The following is a 25,814-nucleotide window of genomic DNA, read 5'->3' as shown; positions in this document are numbered from 1 at the left end:
TCTTAAATACCCTAATTTCTGAAGGCTGAAGGCCCTGAATATGCCAGCACTACTTCCAGATTACCTGTCACTGTTTTGGTGGGTTCTTTTGGTTTTGGCTCTGGGAGTAGAATTAAGTACTTACTTACTGTACCATTGAGCTGTACCCCATGGAAACACTTACACACAGGGAAAAGAGAGGGGAGAGGGGAGTGGAGGGGAGAGGAGAGGAGACGTGAGAGAATATGTGTTGATTCCTTAATTGCTTGTCTCTGAGCATTAAACACTGTGATGAACAGATTCAGTGTTCTTGATTAATGGAGGTAACCTTGGCTTGGGGACTATTGGTCAATAGCAAGCTTATTGAAGGGTGTAACACCACACTTGAACTTTTTCTTATAAGATTTGCCTTGAGCAGGGGTTTTCAACCTTCCTAATGATGTGACCCTTTAATATAATTTCTCATGTTGTGGTGACCCCCCCCCAACCATAAAATTATTTCATTGCTGCTATATAACTGTAACTTTGCTACTGTTATGAATCATAATGTAAATATCTGTGTTTTCTGATGGTCTTAGGTGACCCCAAAGGGATATCAACCCACAGGTTGAGAACTACTGGCCTAGATATTTTAATATTCTTAACTGGGTACCTAACTGTTAGTGTATCTTTAAAGTTTTTATTATATCTATTTATTTATTGTATGTTTGCCTGTGTATTTATGTGTGCATATGAGTGGGCAGGGCACACTTGCAGAGATCAGGGGACATTGTGTGAGTCAGTTCTCTCCTTCCACCATAAGGGTGCTAGGGATCAAATCTAGGTTGTCAGACTTGGTGGCAAGTACCTTTACTCAATGGGCCATCTCAGTAGCCTGTGTGTATCTTTAGGTAACAGTATCATTGCTTCTGGTTCCTTGTGAGAAACCATGCTGCCTGAAGGGATCGGGAGAGGTACCCATGTCATAAAAATGCAGTTGTATTTTTTTTCCTGTAATGAAAGATTAAGAGAGAGGAACAACAGGTACAACTACCAAATACAGATTTTTTTTTATTCTGCAAACATTTTTATTCATCTTCTGACCTATCTAGACATAGAATGAGTTACTGAAGATATGAAACTAAGTAGGACATGGATAGCCCTTGCCATCACTAAAGTGGTTATCATGTATAGAAGTAAGTAAACATGTGGAAACACACACACACACACACACACACACACACACACACTCTCTCTCTCTCTCTCTCTCTCTCTCTCTCTCTCTCTCTCTCTCTCTCTCTCTCCTGTGTTAAAGGGAAACTATGAAAAGGGAGAAAGTATGGAGATGAGTGGTGTCTTCACTTGTCATCTGCTGAGCCTACTGTCTTTACCACACCCTTGAAAGTGTACCTGGCCAGGTGTCCTATTTCCAAACATCTCCATCCCTATCTTCCCACAATCAAGGCAGTCTGGGAAGATAGGCTCTCTGTCCAGCTGACCATATCTCTATATTAAAAACATTCGTAGGATTTTCCTCCCTCTCTTCTCTTTTTTCTGCTGTCCATTCTCTGCTTAGATCGTCCCTGCATGTCTTTGCAGGTCCCAGCTCTCCTGCCTATTCACTCTCACTAAGGTGAGTCCATCTAGGTCTGAGGATTTAAATAGCAGCTATATACTAATAAATTGCAAATCTCCAGATCACACATTTTTAAGGTAGATGTGGTGGTATATGGCTATAATCCCAGCACACAAGAAGAGAGGCAAAAGGATCAACACAAACTTGACTCCAACCTTGTCTACATTGCAAGTTGCCTAGCTCAAAACTAACTATAACAACAAAACAACAACAAAAAAACTTTGTTGGCCATGAACGGTGTTACACGCCTTTAACTCCAGCACTCAGGAGGCAGAGGCAGGTGGATCTCTGAGTTTGAGGTCAGCCTGGTCTACAACATAGTACCGGGACTGCCAGGGCTACATTGTGAGAATCTCTCTTCAAAAGCAAACAAACAATAACAAAGAAAAAACCCAAAAAACAATGCTCTATTCAGCTTTTAGGCATTTTAATCATCAACATTTAATAGGCACTTAAAATTTGTAATCAAATACAGCTCTTCTGCTGCTTGACAGTTCGATCATTCATGTAATTGATTTTAGTGATTTTACCACTCACCATCTTCCTTCTGACTTGATTTCACTTTTTGATCTGGTGCCACCTGAATGAGCCCTGTTTCAGTTAATGACCACATTTTCCAGTTGTCTAGAACTTAACTCATAGCCCTTGATTTGTCTCTTCTTTTGGTATGTTTGATCTATCAAGTTCTGTCAGTCTTAAAATATCTGGAATCTGACCCAAGCCATTATCACCGTTCCAGTGCTAACCCCATCATCGCTCTTCAGGACCATATCCCTGGACTAGCAGCTGGCTTCTGGGTTTCCACTATTCTCCCCATGGTCTGTTAGACCTCCCCTCCAGAGTGGTCTTTAAAAACATAGAATATGATCACAAACTGTCCCGGTGTCAGCTCCTATAATGGCTCCCTTTGTGACTTAGCTGCTACAGATATTTTAACCTTGTTCTATTTCACTACTTCTATTCCAACAATCATGATTCCTGGGGACAGGCTCTATTTGCCTTTATTTACAAGTTATATTTGGCATTAAGCTTATTATACAGTTATAAAGCCAACATTCGGTTCCTAGGGGGAAATGATGGGATTATGCTTCAAGTGTTGGAGAAGTCTGGGTCACAGTAACTTTTTGGCTAGTTTTTTAGGTTAGACTCTTCTCTCCCATGTTCACTTAAGAGCTGTTTCAAATCCTAAGATTTAAGACAATGTATTTTTTAAATTTGGCCTGCATTAAATACAGTTTTTCAAAAGCTCTATTTCAAAACAAGGACTGCATTATGTAGATTTGGGGGGGAGGTGGCCGTTGTCCTCTTCTTACTTGAGTTTTAGTTATTTCACTCTTTTTTTTTTGTAATTTAGCTATAATAGCTAAAGAAATTACTACTTAAAATATTGTGTAATCTTGGTTCTCCCAAATCTGTAAAAAGAGGGTTTTTCTTCCTTCCCATCTGAGGTTGGATTGACTCACTAGACAGAACAGTAGACTGGATTTGTGAAGCTTAGTGACTCTATCATCTCTTGAGGATTTGAGGCAAAGAAGGGTGTGTGTGACTTTTTTATTCAGCTCCCAAGAAACCTGAGCTTTGCTTCTGTCTGTCCCCTGCAGGTCATGTCAGAACCCAGAGTTACACAGAAAGACTATTGTCACTTAGTATAATTTTTGTAGTAAATGATAGAGTTCTTTTATGGCTCTGATGTATTTTTGAGTACTTGGAACTATATGGACATACATGTCTTTGGTCATAAATCTTGTTGTAGCTTCAGCTTGAAATGGTAACAGGAAGAGTTACCGGACTTCTAGTGTTTCAGTGTTGTCTACACCAGCGTTTCTTAAACCTTCTTCACTCATGACCCCTTTTTGTCCAAAAACCTTTTTACATGCCCCTAGTTTATAAATATTAAATTAGATATATAAATTGAACATTGATGATAAATTAAACTTGTTTTTTTTTTTTTTTGGTTTTTCGAGACAAGGTTTCTCTGTGTAGCTTTGCGCCTTTCCTGGAACTCACTTGGTAGCCCAGGCTGGCCTCGAACTCACAGAGATCCGCCTGGCTCTGCCTCCCGAGTGCTGGGATTAAAGGCGTGCGCCACCACCGCCCGGCTAAACTTGTTTTAAGACAGTTCTTTTGTGTACATATAATTAAATTTATTAAAACAAAATCATTTGTATTTATTAATGTATGGTTGGATGCTTGTTTTTACACAAAGAATTAAAATTTTAACAGAATCTTTGATACTGCAGGATGTAAACATCTTCAAAGTTTTTCAGAGTTGGTCAGTATTTTTAGTTTAAAATTGTCAGTGCTAAGAGCACATAGTATAAAATGATAGCAGTATGTTACAGCCATTTTAGAAATTGTTGGAAATCCTGACCTAATCCCAAGTCAAGAGTCTTTGCTTTCTGTAACTAAACGTTTCCATTTCAGTAAGAGCAGAAAACTTTTTTTGCTGTAGTATATACACCAAAAAAGCACTACAGTTCCTGGCATACAGCACTTTTGAATATGAGCTGAGATATTTCAAGTAGTATCCATTGACATTGTGTAAAGTGACAGCATGCACAATGCATAAATGTATCTGTCATGTGTTCAGAGCCAAAGCTGCCATGCAGTCATGTATTCCAACACAGTGAGTTTGATTTTCATAAATGAAAATAATTTTTATCATTGAATGATCAGAAACCTTTTACTATTGAAGATTTTTGCACCCCTCCCCTGCATCCAATTACACAACCCCGTATAAGAGATCATGACCCAGGTTTTAAGAAGCCAGGGTCTATTTCTGTTCTGTATTTAAGAGTCTCTTTTGTAAGTTGTGTACAGGCTTAGATTAAGGGATAAATTCAGTGAAACTACTAAGAGATTAAGAGACTCTTTCCACTAGTAACATCAAAAGTCATTTTCCTTGCTGTTTCCAATCTGCCCTTGTGCTTCTTGGCTGGATGTAGACATCAAATCGCTATCTTGCTTATCGCTCAGATGATGCTCAGTTAAACCCTAGAGCAGTGGTTTTCAACGTGTGGGTCTCAACTCCTTTGCACACCTCTGTCTACAAAAATATTTACATTACAATTCATAACAGCAAAATTACACTTACGAAGTAGCAACTAAAATTTATGGTTGGGGGGATCACAACAACATGAGGAAACTGTATTAAAGGGTCACAGCATTAGGAAAGTTGAGAATCACTGCCCTAGAGTTACTTGATTTTTTAAAAGAGCCACATGCTGCAAATATTTAATTAAAGCTAAAGAGCAAAGAATGAAGCTCCATCAAAACCCATTCCTAAATGGGAACTGAATGAAAAAAGAAGTAAAAAGGAAAAGGAAACGAACGTGACTGCAACTAGGTGTGGTGGAAGGGATATATGGGAGAGCATAGCTAGAGGCAGGGACATCTGAGAGAGTCCAGAGTGGACATGACCCTGAGCCATATAGGGAGAGGGGGAGAGGAACCAGGTGCAGCAGCCTGGACGCCCAAAGATACAAGAAAGGGCAACCAAAATGTTTGTGTTATATGAGGAAGGACAGCCCAGCCCTGGGCTAGAGAGTAGTTCAGGGTAGGAGCAGTGGGGCAGGGGCATGTTAGCTCGGAGGGCCCTGTTAACAGGCAGAGTCTGACGGATGCTGGGAGAACATGGCAACCAGAGTCTGCTTTGATATGTTAAATAGGCACCTGGGCCCTTTGTCCTGGGTTTGAAACTTAACAGGAATGTGTTTAGTGAATTAAGCATTATTGTAAAGCATGCTGTATCATATTGGGCCACCTAGAATTATCTTTTGAAATTGACTTACACTTTATATTTTATTTATTTGATTATTATTTTAAGACAGTGTTCTCTGTATAGATCTGGCTGTCCTGGAACTTGCTGTGTAGACCAGGCTGGCCTCAAACTTGGAGATCCACCTGCCTCTGCCTCCTAAGGGCTGTGATTAAAGGCATGTGGCTGCACCACCACCACCACCACCACCTGGCTTTATATTTTATTTTAAATATGCAATGATTTGAGCATTACTCCTTTTCGTGTGTGTGTGTGTGTGTGTGTGTGTGTGTGTGTGTGTGTGTGTGCAGACACCCACACAACTCTCCCATGCAGGCATGTAAGAAAACCAGAGTTTGACATCAAATGTCTTCCTTAGTCGCTTTTCTATTTTATTTATTTATTTGGAGGCAGAAGTGCTTGCCAAACCTGGAGCTCAAGGTTGCAGTTCATCAGGCTAGCCAGTCAGGCCCTGAGATCAGCTATCTCTGTCTCCAGTGCTGGGGTTACAGGCATGTACAACCGTGCCTGGCTTTTTTGTGGGTGTTGGGTATCTGAATTCAGGCCCACATGTGTGCACAGTAAACACTTTACCCACTGAGCCATCTCCCCAGCCCTGAACATAGCTCTTTTAACAGTAACTAGGCAAAAAACCAAACAAGCAAACAAAAAAATCCCACTGGGACAAAAAACTAATATGTTTGAAATATCTGCTTAGAGTACCTTTTTTGTTTTTGTTTAGATTTTTTTGTTTGTTTTTTGTTTTATGTGACGGGGTTTCTCTGTGTGTAGTAGCTCTGGTTGTCCTGGAACTCCCTTTGTAGACTAGGCTGGCCTCGAACTCTAGGAGATCTGTCTGCCTCTGCAGGGATTAAAGACCTGTGCCACCACCACCCAGCCAAGCAGCATTTACTTTTAGAACTTCAATTCCTAATAGCAAGCCTAGTTTGGAATGGTCATGTTAATAAGTATGTGTATGTCTGTAAAATTCACTTTGCTTTAGCAGACAGTGAGGCTATGGGACATGTTCTGAGAGTGCTAACAGGGCTGGCTAGCCATCTAGTTAGAGGTACAGAGGAAGGCCTTTATTTGGTTGCCAGGTAATAAATGCCTGAAATGGGCCATGAACCTCCAACAGAGACTAAAAGTTGAATTTGAGGAATTCTGGGGCAGACTGACTGGAGTGGAGCCACCTTATATCATTTTTCTCTGGTGACTGATACTCCAACTATCAACACACCTTGTAATTCCACCTTGGGAATGTCTTCGGGTTCACCAGTTCCTGTTGGCTTCAAATGCAAGTCATACTAACTGAGTCATTTATCATCCCTTCCAGAGTATTCTAAAGCATCCCCTTGGAGCTGTTTTCAAAGCCATTTTCCCAGCCTTCCCCTACCCTAATCCATCTCCCTTCCCATGTTTTAAAAGCTGCCTTCCTTAAAAAAACAAAAAAAAATACTTCTGTCAACAACTTCCTTTCTTCCTTCCTTTTTTTCAGATCACTTTCTTACTCAGGAAAGTGCTAGGCTTTAATTGTTATCTCCTTGAAGACAGGCTCAGGCGGCATCAGAGAGGGAGTAAGGAGGGGTTGGAATAAGGTTATTCAACAGGGTGATACATTTTTTGAGCAGAGACCTTGAAGTCTGAAATTTAGGTTGTTTTACCTACTCTGTGGCAGACAGGAACTAAACATAAAGACATATCAAGGACAGGAGAGCACAGGCAGGAGTCACGTCTCTGGTTTCTGTCCTTCCTTCTGTTCTGTGCTGAAGACCTACCAACTGCCCAGAGTGGCCATTGCTTTTTTTCCTTAAAAAAAAAAAAAAAAAACACTTTCCCTTGAGCATGTTTTTCTAATCAGCTACTCAAGATCTACCTTTCCCATAGTCCCTTTGGCTTTTCTAGTATCTGTTCTAAGTCATACGCTCTACTTCCTTCCTTAGAATTCTGACTCTGTTGCCTAGTAAACTTAAAACCTAGTGCTTGGTCATTCTCAGGTTTCCCCTCCAAAAACGTGAACTCTGGCATGGAGAGTTAGGCAGTTAGGCCCCTGTGCTCTCCTATCTCCCACAGCAGATGTGTGTGGATAGAAAAGTAGGATGAAGTAAGACACTAAGTCCTAGGTTCTGTTACCAGCTGAGTTATTAATGGAACACAGGACCAGGAATGGAGGACATCAACTGTGATTTCTGGGTCTTCTGTATTTGGAACTCTGGGATTCTGATTGCAGGTAATTGACTAACAGAATATGATGTGGGAAAGTGAGAAGAACTTGTAAGTTAATTCTGGGGTTGTGAGCCTCGAGAGCCAAGATGCCATTGCCAGAAAAGTAGGAGGGTTGCCAGATTGGTCACAGAGTTATGTTAGTGCTTGTCAGTAGTGAACGCTTGCTGCCACTGGGTCTCTAATGACTGTCCTGTAGGCAGTAATAAGCAGCCATCTTCTGGAAGACAGCTGAGGAATGGAAAAGAGATCCAGTTGTCATAGTACAAGTGTCGCAGGCCTGCAGGGTGGGGCTGATCTAGAATGAGGAAATGGCAGGTTCTAGCTTTTGAAATAAGGGCTGGTATCTCTTAGCACAAGAAGAGGGAATATGCAGTGGAGAAGTCAGCAATTTGAAAGTAGTTTGCATTTAAATGGCACAGAGCAGTTGATGAACTTGATGGAGAATTTCAGCTGCAGCAAGTGAGTCAGGAGTGCAAGCCGACCCTGATCCGCCTCCAAGGGAATGTTGAGTGCTGTAACTAGGGGAGTCCAGAAGGCGGGAGTGACGACGGGAAAACTGTGGAGGGCCACCCCAATTCCACACAGAGGGGCTCCACAGGCTCTGCGCTCATGGTTTATTTACTTCAGGAAGTTAAGTTTAGCCATGGAAGATAGTTTGGGGTGAGATTATCCCATGAAAGAAAAGTAGTCCATACTTTTCTGTTTTCATGAGAGCCTGTGAATTAGAATAAGTCATCATTGACTTTTTTTTCCAAATCAACAATTATCTTTTAATCTTTCTTTTTTTATTTTTTTTTTTTTATTTTTTATTTTTTTTGGTTTTTCGAGACAGGGTTTCTCTGTGTAGCTTTGCGCCTTTCCTGGGACTCACTTGGTAGTCCAGGCTGGCCTCGAACTCACAGAGATCCGCCTGGCTCTGCCTCCCGAGTGCTGGGATTAAAGGCGTGTGCCACCACCGCCCGGCTAATCTTTCTTTTTTTAAAGAACCTTACTTTTCCTACACCAAGAAGTAAATTTGTCACCTGGAAGCTTTATGATTCTTTCTCTAAGTCTGAAATTAAATATCACCTTATGGGGTAGAACTGAAATACCATTCTAGTTTAATGTTTCCCTAGGGCATTATCCATTTTTATAAATAATAACACCACTTTATTTTATATTCTGATATTCCCATCATTACAGAAAACCCATTCTTTCTACCCTCTTTACTTTGTTAAAAGCCTGATAAACTCCAATCTGCAAAGGCTTTGGGAAATAACAGAGTGGTGTGTGCTGTGTTGCTGAGTGGGGATGCAGAGGTGGGAGGGGTGGGGCGAAGGGACACATAGATGCTTCTCTTTTATTTCAGGCAGAAATGAGACAGACAGCACTTTTTATTTTTGTTCATTGGGTTTAAATATCAGGGAATGAAAGGTACTTAACAAGCTGATGTGTTCCTGTTAATAATATTCAAGTCTATAATTTCCCTGTGACTCTCTTAATAATTTGGAAAGCCTTCCCTTGGAACATAGACTGGGGATCCCTGGAAATGGTGGCGAGTATTTGCCAATACAGCTGTTCCTCCAAATGTACAACTCTGTGATAAAATGTTAGTTACCAAAATAAATAAATTAATAAAATTTTTTTTAAAATTGCCAAAGCAGTTCTCAAGAAATTATACTCTCCTAGTAAGGATTCTGTGAGCGAATTGGCAGCCTTTTTGACTCTTAAGTAAAAACTAGTTTCTGACAAAATGGAGAGAGGGATGGAGAACTACAGGTGATTCCTGGATATTTAAAATTTTACATTTATGTTGTTATGTTGTGTCTATGTTATGACGTTCTGTTGTGTTCTTTTCAAAGTTCCTCCAATTATCCTTTCCCTTTTCCCTCTCCTATTAAAAATGGGAAACTAAGAATTTTTTTATGAAAGATTGAATAGTATTTTTTTTCTTGCAAATCATGTCAATCAGTTTGCAATCATGATTGCTATACTGCCAAAATCTACTTTTTGGTTGTATAACTGTAGAAATGTAAGCAGCTCATCAAAACTTCTTAATGTGATTACATGCTGAAGTCAGCATGTAATAAAACGGATTTCTTTCATATTGTGAGATGAAGAAAACACATAGATTTGAGGTTTAATTATTTAGTTCTGTGTCATAGTAACTAAAGTTTACTTTCTTTTTTTATAGAATTTAATTCCTTTTCGACCTTCAATTCAGTTCCAGGGACTCCAAGGGGTGAGTACTATCAATTTAGGAAAAACAATCTAATTGTCGTATTTCCATAAAGCTTTAAAATTTTGCTTTCACTTTTACTGTCAATATAATCAATCACACATTTTGTGAGCTTCATGACTAAATGAGTTCTGTCGTGGTAGAAAACAATTCAGGGCCAGTTACAGAGTTTCTTGCATTTGAACCTTTTCATTGAGAATTAAATATCACGATTTTATGGAAATATATTGTATTTACTACAACTAAACAAAGAATTTCATGCAAGTTAGTACTACAGTGTGGGAGCCCACAGAGGTTTCCTAGTGAGATCTGAGCTTGCTTTACCCAGCAGGACTACATAAGAGAATGATTGGACCATGGGCCTGGGTACCACGTGTTTGGTAGGGTCTATACTTGGCTGTACCTAGCAAGGGGGAGGTCCTTTGCCTCGCCCCTTGGCATTGTTATAAAAAGCCCTTTTGAATAAAGTTCTGGGCTGGTGGAATTGACCCAGGCTCTCCCAAAGCTATCCTGTGTTTCTGTCTTTCCTCTCGCCATCTAGGTCTCTTATTCAATCTGATATTTCCTCACTCTCTCCTCCACCTAAGAACCCTTCAATAGGCGGGAGCAGGTTGGAGCTGGACTCCCACACTACAGTTGTTCATATTAATAAAACGTAGCTGTGTGCTTAATCTCTTAATTTTACACGGTAGGGAATTAAATGTATAAGTAGAGAATGAGCTTTGCTAATAAGGCAGTTTTGTATGTCTGTTTTATTCTACACCCAGGGTGTAGTAACTTGGAGGTGGTATGTACCAAAGCCAATTAGCATAATATATAACTTTTAATTAAGTGGACCTGTGAATTTTGTGTTTTTAATAGGTATAGCATTGGTGTTGCTTTTTTTTTAGATTTATTACTTTTATTTTACGTGTATAAATTTTTTACTTGTGTGTATATATGTGCATCACATGCATGCTTGGTGCACTTGGAGGTGAGAAGAGGGTGGCTGGAGTTATGGATGGTTGTGAGATACCATGTAAGTAAGTGCCTGGAATGGAACCTGGGTTCTCTTCAGAAGCAGCAAGCCATCTCTTCAGTCCTAGTATTATTTTTTAATTATTGCTATTGATATTTAACATTAACAAACTAAATAAATGTTTAGTTTGCTTCCTTGCTTGAATTAATAAGTATTTTTATTCCTATATGCTAGCTATAGCATGGCCATTTGGATTACCTATAAGTGGACTTTAGGGCTTCTAGAGAAAAGACTAGCTCAAGGAGGAGGGTCATGAGCTTGATCACTGTAAGTCTACTTAATTGTGATGTTTTGTAACATCAGGAATATGAAAATGTGCCTGTATGAATAAATGGAGTCTTTCCAAACATTAGAATTTGAAAATCTTTGGAGCCCGATTAATTATATCATTCAGTGGACTAAGAGTCCAGTATTTCTGATTCTTTTGTGTAATGCTAACTTGAAGGAGATGTTTGTGTGGATGTCAGCTTTACAATGAAGTCCTTTTTTTCCTCTTAGTAACTAAGTGTTCATGGATAGGATCCTATTGAAACAAGCATTCTTCTGAATCTGTTGTATAGCCTTCTAGGTGGTGATTACTTACTGCATGCTGATTCTATACTTGAGGGATTCAGTTGCTGTTTTTAAGGCTTCTGGACTTTTCTGCACATTTTAATGGCATCAGTAATATTTGGAGGAAAGCTCCAACGGCAGGCCTGAGTCCTAGAGTCCTGGAGAGCTCTGGGCTCTCAGGAAACGGGGGAGCAACACATCAGGCAAGAAACGTAAGGTCTGAGCTGTGCTTCTCAGAGCTAGCAGGTCCACTGCTGTTCTGGAACTGCCACATCTCCTAATTTTCTCTTTAACTTGGTTAAGATCTCAGGCTAAGAAACTGCAAATAAAGGACATTTTCTTAGGAGGCACCAAGTTAGACTCCATGGCCAAATGATAGGGAATAAATACTTGGGGTTACCAAACTCTGATTCTGATTCTGACATGCAGTCTCCACAGAGGCATGGGTTTCTGCAGTCTACTCCTTACTTGCCTAGGTCCTGGGTACAACAAAGCAACTCACAGTTGAGACATTGGGCTTTCTTTTCTGAATACCTTGCCTCTCTGCACAGCTATCCTTGAGCCCATGTGTCCAGCCCTCTCCCCAGTACTTACCTTTGCTTTGTACCACTGTATCTCTTGCCCGAATATAGTTTGCCACCAAAGGTAATTTAGTTATAAAATGACAGATTAACAGGTAAGCTTTGAGCCCAAATAAATTGGAATTCTTTGTGTAGTAAAGGAGGCTTGGATACACTGTAGACTGAAAGAGTGGAATGCTTGGCTCTACCTTGCTTGCTCTCTGTCTATCTCATCAATGCCCTGGCCCTTTTATTATTCTCCTGGGAACAAAATTATGGACTCAGCATTGTTTTAGAGCCTGCAGCTGCATTCCATCTGCCCTTCCCCCTTCCCTTTGCAGAGCTCTCCCTAGCCCGTTGGGACTTAGTAAAAACAAAGACTCATTACAGGGGAGAGAGTGGGTTGGCACAGCCTACAGGGAATACGCAGAGCCATAACTGTGAGGGTCTTCTATACAGTGCTCCTCTGTTTTTCTTTAGAGCCATGATAAGTTAACATTGCCTGTGCTGATTGCTTTAAAAACCCTTCAGAAGTATGCTTACAGAGTTTTCCTGTTTGGAAAATGTTTAGCGTTTAAAATTGGAAGGTTTAAATTTAGAATTCCCCCAAAAGATACTGTTCCTTAGTGAGAGATATTGTCTTTTTATATCAAATGTAATTGGAAATGTACCTTAACGCCATGATAGTGCCATATGTAAGCAAATTTGAAGTGTAACTGAAGCATTGTTAAGTATCCTTTTAAAAGTGAACATATTATGTTACAGATATTTCCTGTTTGCCTGATGAGATTCATGCTAAGTTTGCATGGTTATGCTATTCCTCATTGCTAATTATAGGATTTTACCCCACTTGGGTAATGTCTATAGGTCAGAATTTAGGGCTTGGCAGATTAGCTTTTAAGCCTATTTGCTTTTCCGTTTGAACATGTTCTGTTAGGTTGATGTTAACTTCTACATAAATACAGACTGAAACATGAAAGTATGGCAGTATACTGTAAGAGTGGAATTCTGAGAGTCATTGATTATTTGAGTTTCACCTCTATAGCTGGGCAGGAGTTTTCTTAGCAGAAAATGAAAACTATGTCTTTCAGAGTCATCTCAGCCTTTTCCCATAATAGAAAAGGGCACATAGGAAACTGGATGCTCACTGAAGGTGTTTTCTGTAGGGAAGCAGTTGGTTCTGATTGCTGACCTCATGAATGCTAGAAACTGAGTATGTCAACTAAAAACATCCTTCTTTATTCTCGAGTGTGGGTCAGCCGGTTATCTTCTAACTTCAGGGTTACTTGAGATCTTTAAGTTAGAATATTCAGAGGAAAATGACAACACAGTATACCAGTTTCCAAAAGCTGCATCTTCAAAGTCAAGCAAACTTTATGAAGAATAGCACTGTTCTTTCTTCCTGTTAAACAGTGAAAGTGAGGCAGGTGACTTTCCAAGGATGTCTATTCCAGTGAAGTTTGAAAAAACCAATCTGTATAGGTTTGTGGGGACTAGGTGTTTCTAAGAGCACACAGTTGGTAGAGGCCAGCTATACTGCCCCGGGGGAGGGGGTGGTGGTGATGGGACGGGGATGGGACATGACACAGACGGACGGGACCACTCTTCCCACTGTTTTGGAGAGTTCCAAAAGAGTATATCTGGGAAGTTCACTCAGCTCAGAGTTTAATGAAGTCAGCTGTTGATAAAATTGACAACTAACAGTTATTTCACAAACTAGGACCTAGTTGACATAGTTAATAGGGTAAGTTATTAATTACTCTGCTTGCTTCTTGGTTTTATGGTATTTTTTAGTTTTGTTGGTTTGTTTGTTTGGGTTTGGCTTTCTCAGATGTGGCCTGTCTGTGTTGCTCAGGCTAGCCTGGAACTTTCAGTGTGGGCCAGACTGACCTTAAACTTGAAAGAGTCAAAGCTCTGACCTCTCCCTGCCGGTGCTGGAATTATAGGCATTCAGTTACCTGCTCAACTGACACTTTTATTTTGTGAGCTCTCCCCATATTTCCTAGGCTCGCATGGACCTTGAGATCCTTTGTTTTGGCTTCCCAAACACTAAGATTACAGGCATGTGCTAGCATGCCCAAGCTTTGCATTACTATGAAAGAACTAGACAAGACATGGTCTTCACTCTTACAGAATTTCTAGCTGACAAATACATGGCAGACTAACATTTCGGAAAGAATTAATAATAAAGAATTTAGCTAGAACCCTCACACAGCACTTCTATAGAACTGTTCTGTAGGGACTATCAATAACAAGGCTTTGTGTGTATTTCTGACTGCTGTGAATCAACATTTTAATCAAAAGTTTTTGTGACTTCAAAATGGTATATATTAGCTATGCATGATGCTGTATACCTGTAATGCCAGCATTTGGGATGCTGAGGCAGGAAAATTTAGAGTTCAGGGTCAGCATGGTATTGTATTTAAAAAGAAAAAGGAGCCAGGTGGCAGTGGCGCATGCCTTTAATCCCAACACTCAGGAGGCAGAGCTAGGCAGCCTCGAAATCTCTGTGAGTTCGAGGCCAGCATGGTCTACAGTGCGAGATCCAGGACAGACACTAAAACTACACAGAGAAACCCTGTCTCAAAAAAACAAAAAAAGAAAAAGGAAAGTTCTACTTTGGCAATAAATGTATAAAATTCTAAATGCCTAATTAAGAACTGTGTACGCACACAACATTTTACACACACAAATAGATGTGAGAAATGTGATAATTGGGGTAAAATCTGAAATAGCAAGATTTTCAATAGCAAATAATGGCCACATTTGCTGGCAAGTGGTGCCCTTGCAATTGATTTGCTTGTGTCCCCAAGGACTAATGCCCAGAGAGTGATTGCCCCAAGAAAATGAGAAATAGTGTTAACATTGTCACTGTAAAAGATTGTGGAACCCGCCGGGCGGTGGTGGCGCACGCCTTTAATCCCAGCACTCGGGAGGCAGAGCCAGGCGGATCTCTGTGAGTTAGAGGCTAGCCTGTGCTACCAAGTGAGTTCCAGGAAAGGCGCAAAACTACACAGAGAAACCCTGTCTCGAAAAACCGGGAAAAAAAAAAAAAAAAAAAGATTGTGGAACCCATATTAACTCAGTATTTATCATGAGATTGCTAAAAGGCCTTTTTAGTTGCTTACTTTCAGACTGAGCAATTCCAAAGGCTATAACTAATAGTAGTTTTGCATATACAATTTTTAGAAACTATCTTAAGGCTGTTGAAAATAAAAATAAAAAAATTCTATATACTATGTATTTTGTATACAGAATGAAACACAGTCACACATCGCTTTTTCAAGACAGAACAAGCCAGCCAAACAAGTTCTAAATGTATGCCTTCCAAAAAGGCATAGTGTGACCTCCTGAATCCATTTAACTGGTAGCTTTAACAGCTTGAATAGTGCTATAAATTCTTGCAGTAGAGTCATTAACTCCAAAGCACAGAGTTTAGATTTTGCTTTAAATTTTTTTGTTTAAGCTCTGAATTTAGCATATCATTCAGAAATACTTTGCTAATTATTTATTTTACTTTGTAGGGACTGGGGAGAAGATTGGATCTAAAAGACTAAATTATACAGCATTTGAAATTAGTAGGCAATTTCAACCCACCCTGAATATGCTTCCCGCAGACTGCCCTTCCCTTCCCGACTTGGTACCTGGAAAGCAACGATAACTATCAGCTTGGAACAAGCAGCAAAGACAAAAATAAATCCCCAGCACTGCCTTTCCTCTTAGATGATATGCCTTCCTCTGGCTTCTTTCCCCTGCTGTTTCTGGTTTGGCTAGCCCACTAGTTTTGCCAACAATTGTGTCTAGTCTGTCTGCTCAAAAGTGGCTGATTAGGGGTTGATACTCTTTTCTCTGAATGTGACTAATACTAAAAGACTGTTAAAGTTATATTCTCCTATAATGATATTTTGTTTTAACATTTTGAATGTTATAGTGGTTAATAGAGACATTCATTTTAATATTTATATTGAATTACAATTCTTTGCATCTTAATTAGTCTAAGGTGCTAGTTAATTATTTAACTTTTATATGCACACAAATATTTTTTTTAATCTCATTTAGCTAAGGATATGAGCTGCCCGCAGACACTCATTATCTCCAACGAATGAAATCATACTCTGAAGCTACTGTAAATTAACCAGCTTCTCTAAGTTTATATTGTCACTCATGTCTGCCCTTCTTTTCTTTCTGGATAAGGACTAGCCTCTGGGCTTTCTAAATGAGCAGAGGCAATGAGCTAACTTCAGTATCTTCACGGCTTTAGTGGGTATCATTGCAGGCTCTGAGACACAGAGAACAGAGCCGAGCCCTTGCCTCTCAGGAGTTGAGAATGGCGGAAAGTGGGAAGATGGCTATCTGTTTGCAGGGCCTCAGGGAACTGTCTGACAGTAGTTTCTGACTATAACTTTGCAGAGACCCCAATAAGGGGTACAGTAAGATAGGTCCCCAAAGCTGAGTGTGGAGAGGAGTGCTCACCCCACTCTACTCTTCACTTTGAGAAGTGACTGAAACTTTTGACTGATTGGAAGGGTCACAGATACTATAAATTGCTAATTCCAGTCTTCACTCAGCAACATCCAGGCACCAGGGTCGACAGTGCAGGTGACAAAGGCAATCGGGACCTTCAGATGCTAGCTCTTACTCCTAGCTGACATGTAATACATTGTTTATGATCAAATTTGTCATTGATAGGTTTGGGGTTTTTGTTAGTTATTTCCCATTAAAAACTAAAATTTGTACTTCTGCAGGCATCAGGCATACACACAGTACACACCTAAATAAATAAAAGTGGAAAGAATCCCAATCACAGTCCACTGAACTACAGTCGTTATCTCCCAGTAGGCTACAACCAGTGTCTTTCAAACACTGCAGGAGACCATCATCCAAGTTTTAGTCTAAGAGTCCTGTGGTCAGATTGCATTTGAACATGCTTTGCCAGTAGCTGCCTGACAAGATTACCAGGCTTTGTTTGGGTGATGAGAGAAGAGGTGAATGGGGAAGTTGAAATGGGAAAGTCAAGAATAGCTCTGCGTGTATTGCTTGAGTATTTGGTTGGATGGAGATACCTTACTCAAGATTGAAGTGGATGAAACAAGAGGGTGATTGTTTGGGTCATGCTGTGTAGGAGCTGTTTCAGTTAGCTCTTCCATAGCTCTACCAGTCTTCTTTTGTCAAAATGGAGCTGTCTCGTTGCCATCAGCACCAGAAATTTGTACCAAAAGCGTTTTCAAAAAGCAACTTCAAAGTAGTTTTTTTCTAGTAAAAGGAGGAGGCAGCTTTATAGAGAAGATTCTGAAGTGAAACTGCACTTACAGACTGTTTTTCAGCTATGGAGAATACTCCTTTACTTATGAATACTTAAATGAGCATTGCTACTAAGAACAGCAACAGATTAGAGAGGGCTGTGTCCTAACTCCGTGGTAGAAAACACAACAGCTATGCACATCATTATAGCTCTGCAACATGGCGGTGAAATTGTCAGGTGAGCAGAAGACCACATAGGGTAATGTCATTTTATCAAATGAGTATAGTCTTGAGTAGCCATTCAGGCAAAAGGTATATGGTGTGGTTTTCATATGATAAAATTATTAAAAAGCAAACACTGTGGTAACTGCAGAAGCTCCAGTACTGCTCGCCTTTGGGAGGGAAAGGCAGCAGAGCCTCAGAGGAGGACACCCGGTTGCTGCCATGATGCTGGGACAGGTGTCAAGCTTTGTAAAGACAACTTTTATTTATAGAATTAAATATGTAAATTAAAGTTTGCCCTTGCTATTACTAATTTTAAATATAATTACTTGTCTTCATGGGTAAAATGTAAAAGAAATCTAGAACGTATTTCAATAGACGTCTCGAAAAGGCAATTTGTTAAGTGTATTTTCTAAATGTACATAAACAAACACAAAAGAAATTTTCTAAGATGTCAGAAAATACAGGTAAAAGGCTGAATATTAAAGGTTTAAAAAAAAAAAAGAAGCTGAGAAGGAGGATGGAGAAGGCAGGTCTTGAGAACTTATCTGTAGTCGGACACAGCTGACTATTGTGCTACTCAGCTACTCGATAGAGCTGCCATGTCATCTATCAGTGGAGAAAGCCTCCTTTCTGCTCTCACCCCAGGCGAAGTTGCTAGCATTATCAAAGGTATGGGAGGAGAGGTGTGTGCCTTCTGAGTTAAGGCTTCAGGGCAGTGGTATTGTGAAGGCTGCTGAGGGGTGGGGTATTCAGTCTGGAAAAGACAGATTAGGGAATAAACTGCAGCAGTTGGTTGGATTTGTAGAGATGATGTGCTAGCAGAATTAGGCTAACAAAACTCAATTCAGTAGAAAGTGATTAAAAGTTAAATTGGGTCTGGGCCAGTAGGCTAACAGTTCAGCCCCCCTAGAAGAAGAGCAATCTGAAATATTTCAAAAGCTGATAGTCCTGTGTTGTGTTGAGGATATATCAGAATAGAAACAGAAATCATAGCCACATTATGAACATAGTAATACTCGACTAACCAATACTGAGCACTTTTGTACAGCTCAGGTGGATGCTTTTGGTTTTCTCAATCAAGTGTTGGTAATTCACTAAAGTCTGTCTTCAAAGATTAGGAAGGGAGGTCCCGTTTCCATTGGACAGTGAGCAAGTACTGACTTGTCTTGCCACAGCTGTCTGAAAGTTCTGTATTTGGCTATAAAGAAAAACAGTTCTAGGGATACTTGCAGTTTTGTTTCTTGTTTTTCGGGGAAGGTAGTGTTCTGTGTCTTCCTTGGGGAACTTGAAGAACTTACAAGTCCAAGGTTGATGTTGGAGAAACATTTTACAGTTGAAGACACTTTTTTTTTAATGCAGCTTTCAAACTATTTAAGCTGAATGAGTCATGAACAGTAAGTTTCATAGTGATAGCCTAGAATCTAATTCATTTTTATTTATCCTTTATTGTTTCTGTTTGAGAAACAAAGTGAATGGACGTTTTAGGACTGTGTAAAGCATAGACAAGATGAGACAAGCATGTCTCGACCAGTCAAAAGCAATTCTGTTGGATTTCTTCCAGTTTTTTTTTTTCCATTCTTACACAATTTTTAAAAGTTGCAGAGCCACCTGGATACAGCTGTGGTAGTCTGTAATCCCAGAATTTGGGGTTGATAGCAGGAAGATCAGGAGTTCAAGACCAGCCTCAGCTACATAGTGAGTTTGGGACTAGACAGAGCTGCATGAAACCTCATCTTAAAAAACAAAACAAACAAAAAACCTAAATAAATGAAGTTTTAAAATTACATAGGTAGTGTATTTATTGATTACTTTTTAAATGTTCTACTTTTAAAGATATGTTAGGAACATTTTTCTGTAGTAAAGGTTACATTGAAATAACTGCCCAACATTTTATTGTATGAATATACTATCACCCATTCAGCTATTCTTTGATTACTTATAAAATAACAGTATATGGAACATCCTTGGGCATTCATTTTGTTTTCATCTCTGTTTCCTTAGGATAGATTCAGAGATGTGGAACACACTAGATCAGAAAGGATGCTGTTTTCTGTTCCCACAGCTTTTCTAAGTGCTCTCAGGAGATGTTTCCCCTGGCCAATATTGAATGCATGTTTGTTTGTTTGTTTTGTTTTCAAAGTAATCATTTGATAATGTTTAAAAACTACCAAGTGGGCTGGAGAGACAACTCAGTGGTTAGGGTACATGCTGCTCTTTCAGAGAACCTGAGTTTAGTTCCCAGCACCCATGTCAGATGGCTCCTGACTGCCTATAACTCTAGGGGATCCAACATCCTCTTCTAGCTTCTGTAGGCACAACACAGAGATACACACATACATATAAATACAAATAAAAGATGTCTTTTTTAAAAACTGACAGTGTGACCTGTGTAATAATATCTGACATATGCTAAGTACTGCACAATGTTTTTAGATGCCGTGAAGTATCACCAGATGTTTGCCTGTCTCTATCTGATAATGCCAGAAGGAGTGTATTTGATTTCTTTTCTTTTCTTTTTATATTATGCATGTTTCTCCCAACATAGTGGAGATAGTCTTTATGTTCATAATGTAAGCGACTCTTTGAGATAATTACCTATGCGATAATTATAGTACTTACGTACCCTTTTACATAGTTTACTGTTTTGACATTTCTGCACACCATTGTTTATAGTCCTAATAATTTAACATGCTTGGTTTTCTGCACTCTCCTTTTGATGGCTGTCTCCTGTAAAAGGAACATTACAAACTTACAAAGCTTACCTCCTCACATGTCTGCACACTGTAGGAATTCAGTGAGTTATTGGCTGTTGATGAAGAGGTAAAAACGATTTACTACTTCACACAGCACTGTTGTCCTGGAGTGCTTGCATGGTGAGTGGTGCTGCTATGCCCTGCTAGAAGTATGTGACTGTCCAGAGGATAATCACCTACATGTTTCATCGTATGCATTGTCCACATGCAATATTGCTCTTTTGTTGATGTGTAAGTATTCGCCCTTTAACAGCATCTCTTCTTGTGTGTGGAGACATTGGCTTAATGATTCTCCCAATAGGCCAGCCATACCAACCCTAGACATCTTTTAACCCTTTGTTCTTACAGTCATAAATCAATTTATCTGGAGGTTTGACAAGTTCTCCTCTTTACATCTCCTATATGACATCAAGCTGCCTTGTCTCTTTAGGAATCAAAACTACGGTCTCTCATTTAGCACTTGATGTTCTGTATCAGTAGCTGTGAAATCAGAAATAGTTTTTATTCCTTTGTAGGTTTAGCATGTGATTTTTGACTTATGAAAATTAAATAGAAATACATTTTGTAGAATTATGTATGTATATTCTACCACAGGAATTATTTTCAGAGCAGGTATTTGGAGAAAGGTCTATAAAAATTCAAGTACTAGCGGCTCATTCATCTTTAGGACTGTGTTTTGATACAAGAAGTGTGAAAAACAAAAAAGGAAGCCCAAGTAGTCAACCTCCTTTAAAATATTTATTAAAATAGTAATAATAATTAAACAACTAACTGACCTCATTCTTTTACACTTATTTTAATTTAAAAGGCCAGCTGGTCGACCTGCTTCTAGGAGTCAAGTCGGAAGAAAGGAGAGAATAATGACAGGAGAGTAGGGACAACCAACTAACTCCATTACACAACCAGGGAGGATGCATGCTGGAGTCAAAGACATGTGCCACCTCACGCACACAGCTCGCTGAAAATTAATTAAAAAAAAAATATCTAGATAGCTTTAAAAAGAAAAAAGTCCAAGAGAAAAGTCTTGAGATTGAAAGTAGAACACAGAATTAAGAGCTTGCCACCCCTCTGTTTCAATTTGGAAATATCCTTCCTCAAACCTGAGTTGTTTATGTTAGTGAGCATACAAGTTTTCATGGTGATGTTGATTGAATTGGACTAAAACCACGCATTTTGCAAAACCTCGGGCCTAGGCCAGCCTTTCTGTTGATCTTGAGGGCAGCTCCCACCTGTCAGGTCTCGGTCTCTCCACTAGATTTACACCACTGCTGGTGACTGCCAGGCACAAACCCCAGGTCTGCCAGCATTTGCCTACAGTTCCTCTTGGCATGGTGTGCTTTCCTCAGAGCTGCAGGGGAGCAGGAAGAGAGGAGACCTGCAGGGATTTGGAACTTGTCGATCACATGTAACATTTTTTTTCCTTGTAGAACTCAGATTTGAGCTTTGTTTCAGAGAAACAAACCATCTTTTCAAAAGACAAATTTCTGCTTTATGATTGACCAGGAGAATGCTTCATTTGAGAAGTTTTTAGTCTCTCCCAGAGTTCTTTAAGATGCAGTGTTTTTTTAAGAGGTTGGGGAGTGTTTTCAAACGGAATTTGGTGAGGACAAGAGTTTCTGCATTTATGTAAAGATGAACTACACTTTTTTTTTTAATAAAAAGACAGGGTGCAATATAAATCTAAGTACCACAAACCCAAGCAGCCACTTCAACCAGATTTTTTGGGCTAAACATAGCACAAGAGGTTAGAAACTTCCTCATCCTGACATCTGTGCCTCACAGCAGGCAACTTTACCCTCCTCCCTCTGTGTCTTCTCTGGGGCATCCTGGTTTTCCAAAGACCCTTAAGTGAGCTATTTCAAATTCATTTGTGATTTTTTTTTTAAATCACTGGCATGTTTTTTTTTTAATTTTTATTTTTCAGATAAATCCTGCAAGTATTTATGAGGCATCTACAGTGTCCCAAACATAAATAAAAGTTAATAAGACCGTGGCCCTTGATTCTAAACAACTCAGTCTGGTGAGAGAGAAAGACATAAGTCAGTACTCAGTGTTCAAGTTAGCGAAGACATCAGTAAAGGGTGAGGAGACTGTGGGGATCTACAAAAGGAGAAACTAAGCCCACCTCGCCATGGAAGGCAAGGCTCCCTCAAGGAGAAAAGGACCTGCACTGAGTCATTAGTAAAAAAAAAAAAAAAAAAATGTTACCACAAGGTAAACAAGAAGTAGGAACATAGCCCAGTGCTTTCTGGTGACATGGTGCTGCCTCCGGGACAAAGGACACAATGAGAGTGAGGTCCAGTTGAGCTGGTTTAGTGGAAGAGAACTGTGTGTGTCTATAAAGCAGCTCTGATCTACCACTCTTGGATAGGAGGGAGCTGGATGAAAAAAATCAGTAGTATATGGACTGATGTGTTCAGACTGACATGTGAGAGCAGTTTTAATTTAAAAATTGAGTTATTTAGGGGATAAGAGCTGAATAATTTAAGGATGGGATTGGGAAGGGATCAGAATGGAAGCTGAAAGACATTGCCAAAGGCACAAGAGGATTTGAACCAAAGCAAGGGAGATAGATGAGAACACACATTTAAGAAATAATTGGGGAGGAGAAGCAGCATGTGTGAATGTTTCGAGTTGGGACATCAAGGGTGTTTGAGGAGGAGAGGGGTGGAGGCTGTGTCGCCAGGATAACAGTGGCCTCGGTATCTAAACCAGGTACTGTAGTAGGAGATTATTCAGGGATGTGAAGATAATTTAGTTCTTTTCTATGTCAGCATCAATTCTGTGTGATGTATTTAGATTTTTTAAATGATTTCTAAAATAAGAATGTTGAGAGTTGCTGAACTCACTGGGAGGTTTGAGTTTTTGCTCTCAAAGACTTTAGTCTAGCCATGACTGCGTTTTGAACATACTACTTAGATTTCTCCCCCCCCCCCCCCATGGCTCTCTCACTTTACTTTCAAAAGCTCCTTTAGCATTCAGTTCAATTTTCCATTCATTTTTAAATATAAATTTTTATTCTCTCATGCTCCTTAGGGCATATAGCTTTTCTGTAGTGTATCTCTAATATCTATTATTTGCATCTTTCCTCTGACAATAACTGCCCACCCTACCCCACCCCCAGTTTTTCCTGGAAACACCCATCTACTAACCAACTTACTCCTAGCCACCTGGTGTCTTCTAAGTAATTTTAGCCATGAAGCTGCAAAGTGAGTCATAGCAGAACTCATATTGAAGCCCTTTTTAGCTGGTGAAACCAACTTGGTCAATTGTATTTAAGATATGTGCCCAGCTTGTTAGTGGGTTCAGTTACATTAAGGTATTGATCATCACTTTCAAGATGAAAGATGGCTGGAAGGAGAGAAAAGAAGGAGGTGGTAGGATATTCCTATGTATGCACACATTCAGGCAATTCCGTTCTTTCAGACAGAACACCATGTCATCATTTCGTTCCTCCTCTCCCTCACATTTATTAGTCTAGGAGTCCTGCTGCCTGTTGTTGCTCCCTATCTCTTACTCCTAGCCACACTATCACACTGCTAGATGTCTGTACATATACACAGTGGCAGAGACCTTAGTCAGTTTTATTCAATAGTATACCATAGAAATTCAAACAGTGCCCAGCATAATAGCATTAACTGAATATTTGTGGAATAGATGAGTGAAACTGTAGTTTTACAAATAATGCCAGTTGTAAATACTACCATCAGTGTTTCCTCTAAAGTGGTGATGAATTGAAAAGAACACATTAAAGGGGTGAGAGTGTTAAACTAGGCAATCATTTTTCTAGTCAATCTCTACCCCACCAAAATAGCAACAGCAGCAAAGGTATAGCTCAGTTTGGGGCTGCTGCACTTTTTAACCCCAAACTACTTCAGAAAGGCTATGCTGGGTCCAGGTGAGGTCTATGGAGACTAGGAAAGAAAGCTATTCTCTGCCCTATTTTCCTTCCTTAGCATGCATCTTGCTAAGGAAGAAATCAAAGAAACAAATGAATTCATATTATCCTGAATTATTTATGTAAATTGCTACATGACATGACTTTTTGGAGAATTTCCAGGATTTCTCTTTGTGCTAGTTGCATTTGACATTTTACACTACTCTCATCAACAAAGTACCTGTCATGAACTTCCAGATATTTCTAGCATGTATTAGAATCTCTCCAGCCTCTGCCCTTAGTTTTTTCTTGTGTTTCTGTACTTAATTTTTTTCTACTGTCATCAGTGGGTACCTCTACTTCCTGCTTCTCTGCCCCCACATTGGTTTGTACATCTGGGTTGTTCTGAGGCCATTTTTTTACTTCCCTAAACCTATCATGTTGGGCCTAAAGCAGCTCTCATTGTTCTGGCTTTCAGGTTGAGGTTTCTATTTTCTGTCCTGATTCTGGGTTATCTATTCTGCCCCAGTACTGTGGGACCTGTATAGTGCATGCAAATAGACATCTCTAAACCATTTTCTAGGTTGTTAGGAAATCAGAATCATTAAAGTCTGTGAAGAATTTGAAAGCCATAGAGAATTAAAATGCTTTCATGCTTACAGCAAGTTTCACCTATATCTAAGCTTAGTGTACAGTCTACATGCTGTAGAGTTGTGTGGTAAGTATATCAGTCAGATGATACTAAGATACATGCTGGCTTTCTGAGATACTGGAGGGATGGAGAGGTAGACTTCTAGGTCACACTAATTGGGAAGCGACTCTTTGGTTCAAATCTACAGTCATTTTGTTTAACTGGGCATTCCCAAACTTATTTGAGGATAGAATACCCTTTTAAATAAAACTTTTCAACATATTTTGGAAATACTGGGGGAAAGAAAGCAGACATCAATTCTAGTTCTGCCTGAGACATTAATCAACATTTTTACTCATTCAGCAAATACATAGCGAGTGACTACTTTGTGCTCTACACCATTTAAGATGCTGGCAGTACATTCACAAGCACACAAAGGCGTCTGTCTTTGAACAGCTTATATTCTAGTGGGGGAAGAAATGCCATAAACATAATATCTTAGTATTACAAGGTAATGAGTGTTTCAGACAGCCATGGAACAGAGAAAGTGGTCTGAGAGTATAGGGGTGGCAATTTCAAGTGTGAATATAACCTCAAACAGCTCACTGAGCCTCTTTGTCTCTAATTTATAAAATGAAGAAGTGTGAAAAAATGACCTGGACTCCCCTTGTCCTGTGGTTCAGCTTCAACCCCAAGAGCTGCCATATCAAACTGTAGCACTGCTGGTTCATAAATGTCTTATTGAGCATTTACAGTCAATGTAGCAGAAAAGGTTAGGTATTAACGCTCATATAATTACTGCCAAAGAAGAGCACTGCCATTTAAGTCTTTTGTAATATCCACAATATAAAACATTTAATTAAATGAAAAGGCCTTACTGGTTTTGTTTTTAATGTAGCATATACTTTGATCCAATATGGAGTGGAAAGTATTTTACTTAACAGTGGGGGACCTCTGCAGCACAGGTACCAACCACTGTTAAGCAGATATCAGTGTGCATGCATGTGAAAGTTTCAGCAGTGTGTGCATGCACTTCTGCCCTAGAACCTTGAGGTAGCAGGTCTGTGACTGATGTTGAAATGACCTTTCGACAGTACTCCATTGCCACATGCCTGAGCCTGTATCTGAATAATTAGAAGCCTTGACTTACACACCATGGTAT

At 39.6% G+C, this 25,814-nt stretch overlaps 1 protein-coding gene across 1 annotated transcript in view; it reads left to right on the top strand.

Moving 5' to 3' along the window:
• Positions 1-25,814, top strand: part of Ell2 (elongation factor for RNA polymerase II 2) — a 66,199-nt gene that overhangs the window by 8,602 nt on the left and 31,783 nt on the right. Inside the window, exon 2 of the mRNA XM_059276594.1 lies at positions 9,751-9,798. Coding sequence (XP_059132577.1) covers positions 9,751-9,798 — 48 coding nt within the window. The remainder of the gene's footprint in view (positions 1-9,750; positions 9,799-25,814) is intronic.

The sequence above is a fragment of the Peromyscus eremicus genome, chromosome 11 (genome assembly GCF_949786415.1).
Source record: "Peromyscus eremicus chromosome 11, PerEre_H2_v1, whole genome shotgun sequence".
In the NCBI taxonomy this organism is placed as follows: domain Eukaryota; kingdom Metazoa; phylum Chordata; class Mammalia; order Rodentia; family Cricetidae; genus Peromyscus; species Peromyscus eremicus.
The sequence above is the reverse complement of the archived record's forward strand: the minus strand, read 5'-3'. Positions and strand labels throughout refer to the sequence as shown.